Source organism: Naegleria lovaniensis, assembly GCF_003324165.1.
Source record: "Naegleria lovaniensis strain ATCC 30569 chromosome Unknown tig003, whole genome shotgun sequence".
Classification (NCBI taxonomy): Eukaryota; Heterolobosea; class Eutetramitea; order Acrasida; family Naegleriidae; genus Naegleria; species Naegleria lovaniensis.
This window is the reverse complement of record NW_025407825.1, coordinates 783,087-797,730: the sequence shown is the minus strand read 5'-3', so window position 1 is coordinate 797,730 and position 14,644 is coordinate 783,087. Positions and strand designations below refer to the sequence as shown.

The window sequence follows — 14,644 nt, the reverse complement described above, 5'->3', positions numbered from 1 at the left end:
TGCCGTCTGTGACTCAACAAGAATTGAGATCCATTCATTTCACTGTCACTACATAACCGTTCGTGCGCTCTTAAAAGTCACAACAACCACAACAAGACTCGATCTAATCCGATCACATCATCACCATTGAATCATCACCATCAATTATTTTCACAAACAATGAATCCATTAGATCCGAACTGGGTTGAAGTCCAACATCGATCCTTCTTAAACTGGGTCAACTCCAAATTGAAAAACCGAAACATTCAATTGACCAATCTTGCCGAAGATTTCAAAACTGGTGAAAACTTGTTACTCTTATTGTCTGAATTAACCAAAACAGAATATCCATTGGCTTCTCTTCGTCCTCAATATAGAATTCAAATGATGAATAATATTGCAGAAGCTTTGAACATTATTACCAAAGATTTGGGTATTCAATTGGTGAATATTGACAGCAATGACATTGTGGATGGAAATTTGAAACTCATTCTTGCAGTGGTCTATGCATTGATTTACAAATTCCAAATTTGTCAAGTATTGGATCAAGCTGATCTTGCAGGAAAGGAAAATTTAACCAAACAAAATCCAGAAGCTCTTCTCTATATTGAACAATTGCTATTACAATGGTTAAATTCCACACTTTACAATAATCAACCAGTATTGACCAATTTAACAACAGACTGGACCGATGGTGAAAATTTGAAAAAACTCATCTTGCATTTAACCAATGGTCAATCCAGTACTCTCAATGATCCTGAATGGTCTTCGTTCGATCCTGTCAAGAAACTTTCTCTTTGCATCGATCAAGCTGAAAATGAATTGCACATTCCACGAATTCAGGATGCACAAGATTTAGCGCAATCTCCTGATCGATTCAGTATGATTGCTTATCTTTCATATTTTAGAATGGTGAAAAAGAAGAATGAAGAACAACAGATTGTTCCTCCAACTGTCCAAATTCCACCCGTTCAGATGGTACAAGAGCCAAAGAAAGTTGAAGAACATGTTGTGGTTCAACCTCCAGTGGACATGGATCGGGAATTGAGTGCTTCTTCAGCACCTCCATTGGAAGAAGTGTCAAATGTCAATCCAATTTCACAACCTCCAACGTCTGCAGTTGTTCACGTACAACCTCCTAAATTACCTCAACAAATGCCTCAATATCAACATCATCAACCCAAACCCCAACAACCCATTCTCGTGAACCAACCACCTCCATCTTCTCAACCTGAAGCGGGTATGATGAATCTTCCAAGCAGTCACTTGTCACAACAAGTTTATTTACCTCAACAAAAAAGCATGTACCCCAATATCCAAATTTCAAGTCCTCAAAGTCCAGTCACAGCTCAATTACAACAACAATGGTTACCTTCGAGCACTACTAGTATTAGTACGAGTGGATCTTATCCAAATAACATGTCACATCCATCTTCAGCTTATTTACCAAATTCTACAACTTCTCAAAATGCATTTAGTTCAACATCAACCTCTCAGCAACCACAACAACAACCAACAATTTATCCAATGAACATGACCATGAACACCATGCAGTATCAACAACAACAACAACAAATCATGCCAATGATGGGAATTCCACAACCAAACATGATGGGAATTCCACCTCAGAATTCTCCTCAAATTGTAACCACAACGACCACCACCACTCATAATGTATTTCACACAGATATGTTTGGAAATGTCTATTCACCTCAACTACCACCCCAAGGTCCATACTTTTATTGAGAACCAATATAAATAAAAATTATATTCACACATTTTCTTAATGGATCACCAATTAATACAAACAAATTCACAAAAGATTTTTTTTCTCAACTGACGAGCTCAGTTCCATCCAATCTCCAATTACTAACCGTTTGATATCAAAAATGGTTTTTTGAAGGTTGCACAATTTTGAAAAAAAGCAGGCACCTCAATTCTCATCCAAAAGAGCGCACAACTGTCCTACATCAACGTTCTGTCACCAGCTGAGGACTGGTAGATCTGAATATAACACAACGTCAAAAAAAACACCACCATGTCTCTGCTCGATATTCGAAAATTTGATTCCCTCTCACTCAAAAGTCACTTGTCAAGTGCTTGTCTTGTTTTGCTTCTTGTCTTATTTTGTATTAAAGCTAAATCCATAACTCTTCATTCTGCTTCCTCCTCCTCTGATTTCACTCCCGTTGAAGTCCATTTAGCTTTTACACAAATTCCCAATCAAATCGTTGTTTCCTTTCATACATTAAATTACGATGAAAAATTATTGGGATTTCCAATGATTAAATTTTCACACAAAGATCGAACATTGAAAGGAGAGTTTCAGACAGCAACACTTGGAAATGTCGTGACACAATACGGAGAAGTCTCGCATACTGGATATGATTTTAATGTCTTGTTGAGTAATTTGGAATTTGACAAGTTGTATTATTATCAATGCACGTTTACAAGAAATGAAAATGTGTCAAGTGACATTTATCATTTTCATACAAGAACTGATCCACAAAGTCCGGAGAGTTATGAAACCACTGTCATTTCGTATGGTGATCAAGGAATTTTAAACAGTTATTACGTCATGGAACGTGTCAAGGACTACATTTCAAAGTTTTACAATTCCAGTCAAAAGAATTTGTTTGTTTATCATTTAGGTGACATTTCAGTAAGTTTTTTCAAAAATTCTCAACAACTCGCTTTGAATGATCATGTCTCAAAAGTACGCCGATGATTATCCTGGATTAATTTATCAAGCTGTTTGGTCTTGGTATATGAACAAAATGACATCCATCATGCCCTATGTGTCTTATATGGTTCTTCCAGGAAATCATGAAGTAAGTATTAAATGAATGAATTGGTATGAATATGAATGAATCATTTCAAAGATGGGTCCTTTACATCATCCTTATTATTCCTTTGAATTGGGATTTCAAGCATTGAATCATCGATTTTTCATGCCTCTTCGAAACAACTCTAATTTTGGACATAATATGTGGTATTCATTTGAATACGGTCCAATTACGTTTGTTTCCATCTCTACTGAAACCAATTATCCTGGTAGGTTGTTTCTTACTATTTTTGGTAAAATTAATTTCGCAACATGATTTAACATTCATGATTACAACACACTTCTCGACGTTTCATAAAGAAAACTTCTTTCCTGAATATGTGTTTAAGGGTGATCAATTAGCATGGCTAGAACAAACTTTGGCAAAAATTGATCGAAAACGAACTCCATGGGTGATTGTCACTGGTCACAGACCAATTTATTCGAGTGCTGTTGGTTATAGCAATTCTCACGGAATTCCAGATGGACAAAGCGTGCCTGTACAACAAGCATTTGAGGATTTACTTGTGAAATATCATGTTGATATCATGTTAGTGGGTCATGTACATGTATGTATTTTGTTTGTTGAAATGTTCTCGAAACATTTTCCCATTTGACATTTGACAGTCCTATGAAAGAACCTATCCAGTCTACAAGACACTAGTCGAAAGAAAAGATAATTTCCACAATTTAAGATATCCTATTCATATTGTCAATGGAGCCGGTGGTTGCATTGAAGGTAAGCACATCTCTTTAACATTTCACACCTTTCACACTTTACAACAAAACACACCAATCATTCCAAAAGGTCTCACATGGAGCTTTATGTATCATTGGGGCATCAATTGGAGTGCACACATTTACAACAAGGACGAAGGTTATGGCATTTTGAAAACTTCCTTCAATCCTCAATCGAAAATTCATTCCTTAACCTTCTCCTTCTATTCTGCTGGAGAAAATCAATTAATTGATTCAGTCACCATTACCAAAGATGATCTTTGATAATCTTCTTTCCAACCTTCACATTCAACATGTGTTGACAGTGGTTTTCAAGTACGTGCATTGTAAAAAACAATTCCAAGTTGAGTAAATTCCACATTTCCGGTCATTCAATCTGCTGACCAAACTCCAGTCTATCAATAACTTGTTCGTCGCATGTTCCAATCGACCAAAAATTTATGTGTTGTACACTCGCTCCACGAATTGATAGAAGTTTCATTTTCCAATTTCTTTTTCAAATTTGAAAAAAAAAACAATTTTCCTATCTCTCATCAAATCATCATCCATTTTCATATTATTATTCAAAAAAAAATGTCCTTCTCTGAATCAAATACTACTCTCTCAAATTCTAGTAGTAACAGTAGCGATGGAGGTGGAGGCTCATCATCTTTTAATTCTTCATTGAGTCCGGGATTGATCTCATTGACAAATCTTTCTCAAATACAAGGATCTTCGGGTTGGGATAAATTTCCAAGAAAATCTCTCGTTCTCTCGTCTGGTTCGGGTGTGTCATCCAAAAAGAAGTTGTTGGCATTGAATATTCCAAAATTGGAAATTTTATTGGAGAAGGGAGAGGGATTGTCGATAAGAAAATCATCCAAAGCAACAAGTTCGCCCTTTGTAGTGTTGAATTTGTGTCATGATGCGTTTCTTTCACAACGAAGATTGGAATCATCGAGCGTGAAAAATCAATTAGATCCAGTTTGGAATGAAGTGTTTGAATTTGAGGTTTCTCCGAGTGTGAAAGAAAAGGGCCAGATTGAAGAGATTGTTGCCATACAGGTGTGGCATAAGGGAGTGTTTAATTCTGGAGTTGAAAGTTTCATGTAAGTCGTCAATTATTTGTTTTTTCATTCTTTATATATTCTTTATATCTGTCTTGTTGACCTGAATTCATGAAATATTAACAATATTTTCACAATGAAGGGGAGCTGCCAACATTCCATTAAAATCACTTGTCGAAGATCACATCCATCATTACACACTGGATTTAATTGGTGTGGAAAGAGGAAAAATTCATTTACAAGTCATTCCTCGAAATTTTGGATTCAAATCACAAACGGAACGTGACACATACTTGAATACAGGCAAGCAACAAAACAGTGTATTCCAACTCACCAAATCAGACATTTTGAAAATCAAAGATGCCTCCAGTACTGCTGAAGTTTCAGTTGATACTCGAAAGAGAATGAAAAAGATGCAACAATACAAAATTGTAGAAAAACTTCAAAAAGGAGGATTTGGAGTTGTCTACAAGGTGATCGATCTCGAAGATAAGCAATCTACCACAGATAAGCCAAATTACAAGGCAATGAAAAAAATCAAATGTGACACGGATCAAGAAGCCAATCAAGCCATTCAAGAAGTTTGGTACATTCGAAATTTGAAACATGAAAATTTGGCATCCTACGATGACATGTTTCTTGAATTTGTCGAAGATGAAAACACCAAAGAAGTTTCTTTCAATGTTTGTTTTGTCATGCCTTATTATAAGGATGGAGATTTAGATTCATTGATTATGAAGAGAAGACAACAACGAAAATTCTTTTCTGTTCATCGATGTATTGGATACATGCTTCAAATTGCAAAGGGAATTGAATTTTTGCATTCCAAGAGAATTATTCACAGAGATTTGAAACATAAGGTGAGTTTTATGGGACAATATTGAATCGAGTATAACACATTGAATTTCACAAATGACCATTTTCACAAACAATATTTATACGTTTTTGTGAAAAATTTTTCAACATTTTGATTCATGGGGTCACAACCTTATGAAAAACACTTGTTTGTTCAAATCATTTCACGATCATCTTAAAAAGAATGTCTTTTTAACGGACAGTTACAACACGTTAAAATTGGGTGATTTTGGCTTTTCTCGTTCCCTCAATGAAAAATCTCTCGCATACACTGTTTTAGGAACCACCAATTACATGGCTCCAGAAATTGCCATCAAATCCTCCGGTCAACAAATCAATGGATACACCTTCTCTGCAGATATTTGGAGTTTTGGTGTCATGTGTTACGAATTATTGACCTTAAATTGTGGAGTTAAAGGTTTTTCACACTACACCAAAGCACTTCAGAACAATGAAAAATACATTGAGAAAATTTTGGATGATATGAAAAAGATTTATGGAAAACAAGAAGATGTAGTGCAATTCGTCGTGTCTTTGTTAAAGTTAAATCCAGCAGAGAGACCTTCCGCAGATGAATGTGTTGAAAAATTGGAAGAATTTTACAAAAAGTATGCCGAAGCTTCACCAGCAGCAACAAGTGATTCTTCTTCGACGACGACATCATGCTCCACGCCAACCTCTGAAATTCAATAATTTTGCCAGAGAGATTGATAATAATATTTTTTAAGCAACTTTTGTGATGACGACAATAATAATGTGAACTTTTATTTCTAAACCATATTACCTCAAGTGTAAAATTTAACATTTGCACGATGTCTCAAAAATTCCTACTGCAATCTTTGGTGGAGATTTCTTTACAGAGTGGATGGTACTTGTAGTATCTACTTTCTGGAACCCTTAGCAACATCAGGCGCGAAAAAACTTGCCAAAAATTGCGCGAAAATTCCAACACCCCAGCTGGTTGCAACCCCAAACCAAAAAAATTTACAAGTTAAATTTCGCCCAACAGCAAGAACAACGGCGCATGATAGTTGCTAAGGGGTGACCAAGCAACATGTTGCTAAAGTCCGCAAGTCAGAGACATGCGGAAGGGTAAAGAGGTCTCTGCTTTTTAAGATCGCATGTCTTCTTGTTTTGTGCTACCAAAGACCTTGACCTGCCAGTGGTAAATAGATTAATTACACCCTTTAAACCCTTACCATTCATCATTCGATTCTATCTTTGGTTATTTATTTTTTTAGAAATGCTACATATAAGACATGTCCATTCAAATGCATTCGTTTGTTAATATTAACGCAATGTGATCATTACCAGCAAGCCTTCACCTCATCGACGATGAGCATTCACACAAAAAATGAAATCTCTTTTTCATCCAAAACTCAAATTTTCCTTTCCATCCTCCAATGCTTCATCTTTAAAACGTTCCAATTCACATATTCCTTTCATCAGTAGCAATAGTAGTAGCCAATCCGTCCTTCGATCGTTTCACACCTCCTCCTCGACTTGTCACTCTTCATTGCTCACATTTTACAATTATTCCGTTCGCACTGCCAATGGTGAATGGTTTCATTTGAAAAACTTGAAAGGAAAAGTCACTCTTGTCACTGTCTGCAACATTTCCAATGAAAATTATAGAAAATACTTGTATGATTTGGCTGATTTTAAATACTCGATGAATTCTCGAGATTTTGAAATTATGGTCATTCCCAAATTAGATTCCATTCTTAATGCTCGTGTTATTGAGAAGGCTTTGGAGAATCAACAATCTCCCATTCAACAATTTCTTTCAGATGAAGCAAAAACCTCTTCGACATTGTCATCCTCTCTCAAATTAAAAGATATTATCGTGTGTCGAGGAATTCCCAATTCCTACATCTCGGAAGACTCTTCTCAAACATTTGACACAGATTTGGAATTGTACAATAATGTCTCTTCAGAAATTGGAGATGCCTTAAATTATTTGTGTAATTATGCAGAGGGTTCAGCCAAGACCATTCTCGAAGATTTTGAAAAGTTTGTGGTCAGCAGGAATGGAAGAGTGGTCTTTCGAAGTGGAAATAATTACTCGTTGGAGGCATTGAGGGATATCATTCAGAGAGAATTGCAGAAAGGAACAGAGAATTTAGGAGTGGGTGCAACTGTAGAAAAGGTCACATCCAGTAAGAAGGATGAGACGAGTGTTGGAATGCAGGATCAGAACGTCAAGTGGTAAATGGAACGTTGGGTAGGAAATCATCATACAATGATGATGATGATACATGCACCATATGGACATGTTCTCCAGTGTGTGTGAAATTCATCATGATGAGAAACGAAACCATCATCCTCTTTAGAGATTTTCATCCATTGTAAATATATAAATATGTAAGTGAATGAATAAATAGTATGAATACTGTAATGTTCATTGAACATGAGTCATCATTTACACCAATTCATCGTCTGTTCCATATTCACTACTGTCATCGTCGTCATCATCTCTCGTTGATGAATATCGAGAGGAGTGATGAGCTTTGGAATGAGGTCCCCTCGAAGATCGAGCAAGTTCTCTCGAATCTGGAAGAACATGTGTGAAGGTTTCTTTTTGCATTTCAATAATCTTTTCGTAGGGAAGAATGGTTGGATATCGATATCCGTCAGTTCCTAAATCATCTGGTATTGGCAAAAACCATTTCCACACGTTTTGACCTAATACTTGTTTGATATTGGTCAAATACGAGACATTGTAAAAGTTCAAATACTTTAAATGTTCTGGATTCAAGTTCTTCATTTGTGAACGAGCTCTCTTCTCGGAAAGTTGAAAATTCTCAATGGAAGTTTGATTGAGTAACAATAAATAAGTGTTCCATCCCCAAAACAGATAAATCATGCAAGACATGGGAACTAAAAAGACATTAAATACCAAGGTCAATAAAAATACAGTCACATCAATATTACTTGAATCCTTAATAAAAGCCAACACGACAAAAATTGTGACAAAGAAAAAGTGTGTCACAGCCATAACTGGAGTTGTTGTTGTGGTTCAACAAGAAGTAATAAAATTTCATAGAGTACACAAGCCAACAATTAAATGAGCAGTTAAAGAGCATAACTCTTGATTTCAAATACAAACCTAAATATGTCAAAAACAAATAGAAATACTTGTGATTGTACAATCCAACGCACTGCGAAATGTGATTCCATTGAAATTGTCAATTAAACATGACATGTCCAGTAAATGTTACACAGCCACCACGCGACATGTCAACAAACATAAACAACAACATTAATGTGTGAAAAATTAATGATCATACCATATTCATGAAACATTGCTCTAATTGCAACACACTTACATTATTCACCCAAATACAATAATGATCCATTCTCAAAATCACCTTCTTCTGTACCGATGAAAAGTGAGCTCTCGGAGGAATATTCATTCCAGTCTTGGAGCAATACCTTGGTTCTCCATGTTTTTGAGGCTCCAAAGCTAACAATGTTTTAACCTCTTCCTCTGAGAATGAATCTTGCCAATTGGTTGAAACCACTCCAGGACTTGTTTTCATGCATCGGAAATAACTCCACAAGAGCATACAGAGTTCAAAAAGACCCCAAATTTGATTGAGAAAATGTAAAAACCACATCATGGATGTACTTCTTTCGGGATGAAATAATGGAAAGGCAAATGGTACAATAAACAAGGCACCGACAAGATAGGCTCCGCAAGAGAGGGCAACAACAACACCTGGAAGAAGAGAATTTTGGCAAACTTTGACACAATTGGAACAGCAGGCATCTTGTGAGGATTTTCTATGAAGAGTGGGTGATGGAGATCTATGATGATGATGATGTGAGCAAGTGCCATCATTTTTACATGGAACAGAGGATGATGATGATTGAGTGTTTTCATGATGATTTGTTATTGTCATGGATGGATCGGAATTTATGCTCGAGCTCGGAACAAAAGTATTGTTACTTGTTGAACTGGTGTTTGTGATGGTCAGTGTTGAAAAACCTCCCAATGGAATGGTTTGGTTCGTGTTGAGAAGTGATTTATCTATCGAAAATTGAAGCATTTTTTAAATTTGGCTTCCAAATTACGTTTCCAACGAGTTCGCACAGGATGGATAACGAAAGTAGGATCCTGTGTGTGGCCTAGTGAAATTTCTGATGTACAAGACAAAGAAAACACCAGTACAGGTGAAATAAAAAAGATTGTTTAATTGCCAAAAAAGTTTACAACTTCATTTCGACGATTTTCTCAACACCCATTGCACTCATGACAATGACGTTGAATTCTGCACCTTCATCGAATGCAGCCTTGATCTTTTCAGCAAGAGTCTTATCTTCTTCAGTTTCGTTTGGCAACTTGAGGTCATCTCTGGTGGAACCATCTTCCAACATGATGGAAACATATTCACCTGAAATATCGATAACTTGATATTCATTTCTGGTAACGTTTGGAACTGGCATGTTGTGAGAAGTTGGGCAAACGTCTTCATACTTCTTTCCGGTGAAGATATCAATACCAGTAATGTTGGCCTTGGCGTGACCGTGCTTACCAGTCTTTGAGGTGGTAACTTCAGTGATCTTGCATGGCTTGTCCTTGATGACGACATATCCTCCCTTCTTCAAGTTACCACTGTGTAAAACGAAGGAGAGCCAAACAAAATCATTTTGTTTCGATAGTAGAGCAACCATTGTTGTGTGAGTTTGATGATGATGAGAGAGGGTATTCAATGAATGTTATGATGAATATATTTGAAACGGTATCGTGCATCAATACAGGTTGTTTGGAATTCCATCCAATTTTGAAGAATAAATAGCAGAATGATCATCCAAAGAATCGTTTTCGATTCAAAAACTTACGCTTGCATTGGATAGGTGTGGGATGCACCAGAGGATGCGGATTCGAATGTTTGGTCTTCGTCTGTTTATTCATGATGATCATCAAATATGTCAAATTAGAATAGCATGTTCATGTAAATTCAGGTAAGCTTGGAAGCCGTGTTCATTGAAAACGTACCAGACATGGTGTATTGTTGGTGTTAGGGTATTTTTTTTCAAAGAGAAACGGCACCTCAGTTGACGGGTTGTTTACAATGCCAGCGAAATTTTTGCTCGGGCTTTTATGGCAATGGATCCAATTTGACAAATGCAACATGGAATTTACATTCAAACAATATCTTCGAATGATCGTGTTACATGGATATTTGTGGAGGTCGAATAATACACAGAGTCACTGTGTTCGGTACTTGTATTAACCTGCTCGTTTCCAGTCGTCTTCTTCTCTTCTTCTTCGACTTGTTCATGGAATGTATGATTCAATGGTTCTTGGTTGTTATGACTTATTACAGGAACCAGTGTACGATCACTATTTTCACCATTGACATTGTGATTGCTGCTACTACCCTCAACACATGGGAAAAACATGGCAGCATTGGCCGAGCGAGGAGTCATTTGTAAACACTTCTCCACTTGTTCTTGTTCTTCAATTGTGAGCTGAGTCTTTGGAGGAGATGATACATCTTTGAATGCAGCTGTTTTCTGGATTAGTAAATGCAAAATAAAATTGTACACCTCGTTACGGGCTTCTCTTCCCCATACGAAATCATTGTGTTTGAAACCTTCAATTTTCTTGTGATAGACCAGTGAATACTGTAAATGTTCCATCAGAAAACCTTCAACGTCTTTGGGATTTGCCAAGTAATCTTGTGTTCCGTAAAATATGGCGATTGGAACTTCTGTAATCTTTTTAAGGTCATACTGTTCAACTTTGGGAGCTTCTTTCTTACTGTTGGCAGGAAAAGTAAAGGATTGAAACGTCTCGGATTTGATTAATTGTCCCCAGTGAATGAGATTTTGAAGAGAGGTTGGGGATGGTTCATATCGTGAGAGAATGGGAAGAATATCATGGTCAATGTTGCAATCGGTTAAAATTGACCAAGCTTCATTGAAGAGACTTTGAGTGAGCTTGGGAAGAAAGGTTCGACTCACTAAATGTTCATCCAATATTGTGTGAGGTGTGAGTAGTATATGGTACAGTAAATATTGAGTAGCATATGGTACAGTAAATATTCACAATTGCGAGTAAGCACAATATATTTAACACGAATCAGAAAATCATCAACATAAACTTACATTGAGTGGCACCAATTTCTCCAATCCCAATCACGTCAAGCGTCGAAAATAAAATATCAGTATTCAATCGAGTAACCATGGAAAGGAGCTTGCTTGTTTGATGTTTCAAGGAACATACGGGAGCAAGGGCAACGAACAAATCAAGCTTCTTTTGTAATTCTGGAAAGAGAGACAAGGCAACAAACGCTTGTGTAGTTCCCTGAGAATGACCAATATAGCTAATTTTCTCACTCTTCGTATATTTGAGTACGTATTTGATTTGAGCTGGAAAGTCAAACTTGGCCATTTCGCTAAAAGAAAATCTCCAAAATTCCTTGTCTGTGAAACTATTCCATGTAATATGTTTTCGACTAAATTGGACACCTCGATTATTTCCAAGCCAAACATCGAACCCAGCATTGGCTAGCATGAGTGCAAGACTGTGCTTTTTTCCTCCAATAAGCCACGCTGAACTCGAGTTTAACACGCCGTGCTGTATGAAAACAACTGGTCTCTTTTGATTTTTTCTTCTTTCAAGCTCATCATCGAGAAGAATTTCATCGGGAAAGTATTTCAGAGAGTCGAGGTCGCCATGAGGAACTCGGTGAATTTGCAAAACGTAGCCATCACTCGTCACTGTTTCATGCTTCTCGATGGGAAAACCTTGTTCTCTCACAAAATCAAAGATGGATTCTTGTTCTTCGTCGTGGTAGGTGAGCTTGACTTTTGAGCTTTTCTTGTGATAGTGCAATTCGTTTTGTTCTTTAAATTTGTGTGGAGCGCTCATAATATTTTCGTTGACAGTAAATACAAGAGATGACTTGGATGGAGGTGATTGATCAGATGATGAGGCCGTAGCAACTTGGGAAATGACTTCCCATTCACCCAAGTTGCTTCGTTCATGTTCCATAGTTGCCAATGAGGACGATAAAGGCATATCTTGTAATGTTTTCGAAATTTGCTCCATTGAATTTTTCTCAATTTCATAATATTTGATTCGTTCATCAACTTCCAATAAGAGAGCTGTTGGCATGTGTTGATGAATTAGTTTGGCCATACTATTATTGTTCTTAGTTTGAATAGAATCTCCAAGCTCTTCAATAGCGACTTGATAGGCCACTCTACCATAAGAATCTTTAGCCTTCAAAACTTGATCCAAAATTTCTAAACTTCGATATTCCTCAATTAATATTTTACAAACTTCTAAATTTCCCGATTGAGCACAAATGTGGAATGGAGTTCTTCCTATTTTGTCACCCTCAAGGAGGAGTGTTTTTAGCTTCTTTTCATCAACAAGTAAAAGAATATGTTTCAAAATTTCCTCAACACCACTCTTTGCTGCTACATGGACAACATTTTCATGCATTGCTGTTATATTGTACAAGTCACATCCCATGTCAAAAAGAGTTTGAATGGTTTCTAGAGGTGATTTAGATAAAATTGCACAAAATAGTGCATTATACTTCTCGTCATTCACATCATTAATTCCTATCATACTCATAGAATCTGAATTTTTGTGTGATGAATCTTTGGATGAAAATAACGAGAGAAAGGAGGATTTGTCTGGGCTCTGTGAAACAACGGCTTTTTTGATATTATCAGTCCAGTCTGCAACCTTGCTGTAATAGTATGCTAAATATTCAGATGAGATGGAACGTCTAGCTGGATTATTGGAATTGTTGCTGTCATTGGCCATGTTTTGTCCATCATAATGATGAAGAGGTGGAGATTTTTCACCATGTTGAGGGCTTGCCGGTCTTGATTTAGGTTTTGTCACATCTTTCAAAATATGAAAATCATCTCTCAAAATTGAAAGTACAGTCTGTACCACTTCATGATTTCCAGTTTGACATGCGACGTGAAGAATATTGTCTCCATTTCTTGAGGCTTTCATGAGGAGCAGTTTTCGAATTGTAGAATCCGATATGTATGGATTCTTATAGACCAAATAATTGATCATTGGTAAATCTGCTCTTCGAACGGCAATTTGCAAAATCGAACATTTTCCTAAATTCAAATAACTGGTTTTTTTCCCAATCAAAATTGTGTCGAGTAATATTTCAAAAGCTCCGGAGAGAGTTGTATTCGTTTCCTTGTAATTCATTGCATTCTTGTTTGATGAGTTATTACTACTACTCATGTTATTGACCGATGATTTTTCTATAAGAAGCCGTTTTCTATTCAGAATATTATCCAACCATTCCACTTGTCCTTGCTTCACTGCATTATTAACAGCTAATGCAAACCGACTATCATCAAGAAGAACAAGATCCGAAATTTCCTGTGGTTGTTTCATACTACTCATACTACTTGTTTCGGAATGATAATCGTCATTAACGTTAGTACTCGTAAGAAGAGGCTCACCATGATTTGGATGCTCTTGTTGGGTCTTGGAATTCATGATACGATCCACGTGATGCATCGTTGATGATCAACAGCAACAGCAGCAGCAAGCAGTAGTTGTAGCAATTGCGCGGTGATGTTGTTCTATTTTTTAAAAATGGCTTTGAACCTTCACGCAAGCAAAATATTTTCCAATTCGATTTCCAAGTTTGTATATCTTTGAGATTTTTCAGAAAGACTAGCGTGGTGATTGATTTTTGATGCAGCTTTGAAGAGAGTGATGAGCTGTTATCAGGAATGAAAGAATCCATTTACACGTGTTCTTGATAGAACATGAACGATCTGACGACTCTGACACATGAGGTCTCAACAATCGAATTAAGGAAGAAAGTAATGGAAGAACCAAACAAGATACGAATGGTACAATCACCCAAAGTACTACTTGTCCCTCTCCTGCATCTGTCAGAGTTGGATGTGTTTCATTTCTTTTTGGAGTGTTTGACATTGAGAAATTGTCTTCATGGTCATTCGAAATATCTTGTGAGTTGAAAGCACTATTGGAATGTATCATCATCATGGTTTTGACCAACTGACTCTTAGGTGAGCCAAGTCCAGCCGAGACTTGATTCAGTTGGTCATTGGGAATGCTCTGTTTTCTCAGGTGCAACTTTTCACTCATAACTCAAAATTTGTTTTTTTTAAGGTTGTCCATTCTATCAGGTTTCAATCAGGTTTCATAGGTTCTTTATTTTCAAGAATGGAT

The 14,644-nt window shown here is 36.7% G+C and overlaps 7 protein-coding genes across 7 annotated transcripts; 4 read left to right on the top strand and 3 right to left on the bottom strand.

The window, feature by feature from the left end:
* Positions 1–159: 159 nt before the first annotated feature.
* C9374_009809 (uncharacterized protein) lies at positions 160–1,725 on the top strand (the record flags this gene model as incomplete). The annotated part of the gene is made up of 1 exon (XM_044700037.1): positions 160–1,725. The coding sequence occupies one exon, from the start codon at positions 160–162 to the stop codon at positions 1,723–1,725; it is 1,566 nt and encodes a 521-aa protein (XP_044555126.1).
* A 292-nt stretch (positions 1,726–2,017) lies between these two features.
* C9374_009808 (uncharacterized protein) lies at positions 2,018–3,805 on the top strand (the record flags this gene model as incomplete). The annotated part of the gene is made up of 6 exons (XM_044700036.1): positions 2,018–2,641; positions 2,697–2,810; positions 2,862–3,033; positions 3,125–3,372; positions 3,431–3,542; positions 3,612–3,805. The coding sequence occupies 6 exons, from the start codon at positions 2,018–2,020 to the stop codon at positions 3,803–3,805; spliced, it is 1,464 nt and encodes a 487-aa protein (XP_044555125.1).
* Positions 3,806–4,114: 309 nt separating this feature from the next.
* C9374_009807 (uncharacterized protein) lies at positions 4,115–6,135 on the top strand (the record flags this gene model as incomplete). The annotated part of the gene is made up of 3 exons (XM_044700035.1): positions 4,115–4,629; positions 4,730–5,447; positions 5,626–6,135. The coding sequence occupies 3 exons, from the start codon at positions 4,115–4,117 to the stop codon at positions 6,133–6,135; spliced, it is 1,743 nt and encodes a 580-aa protein (XP_044555124.1).
* Positions 6,136–6,796: 661 nt separating this feature from the next.
* C9374_009806 (uncharacterized protein) lies at positions 6,797–7,654 on the top strand (the record flags this gene model as incomplete). Its single annotated transcript, XM_044700034.1, has 1 exon — positions 6,797–7,654. The coding sequence occupies one exon, from the start codon at positions 6,797–6,799 to the stop codon at positions 7,652–7,654; it is 858 nt and encodes a 285-aa protein (XP_044555123.1).
* Positions 7,655–7,864: 210 nt separating this feature from the next.
* On the bottom strand, positions 7,865–9,494 carry C9374_009805 (uncharacterized protein; the record flags this gene model as incomplete). The annotated part of the gene is made up of 3 exons (XM_044700033.1): positions 7,865–8,442; positions 8,552–8,603; positions 8,772–9,494. 3 exons carry the CDS (start codon positions 9,492–9,494, stop codon positions 7,865–7,867), a joined length of 1,353 nt encoding a protein of 450 aa, XP_044555122.1.
* Positions 9,495–9,654: 160 nt separating this feature from the next.
* Positions 9,655–10,451, bottom strand: C9374_009804 (uncharacterized protein; the record flags this gene model as incomplete). Its single annotated transcript, XM_044700032.1, has 3 exons — positions 9,655–10,060; positions 10,288–10,348; positions 10,445–10,451. The coding sequence occupies 3 exons, from the start codon at positions 10,449–10,451 to the stop codon at positions 9,655–9,657; spliced, it is 474 nt and encodes a 157-aa protein (XP_044555121.1).
* A 142-nt stretch (positions 10,452–10,593) lies between these two features.
* C9374_009803 (uncharacterized protein) lies at positions 10,594–13,960 on the bottom strand (the record flags this gene model as incomplete). Its single annotated transcript, XM_044700031.1, has 2 exons — positions 10,594–11,414; positions 11,560–13,960. The coding sequence occupies 2 exons, from the start codon at positions 13,958–13,960 to the stop codon at positions 10,594–10,596; spliced, it is 3,222 nt and encodes a 1,073-aa protein (XP_044555120.1).
* Between the last annotated feature and the right edge of the window lie 684 nt (positions 13,961–14,644).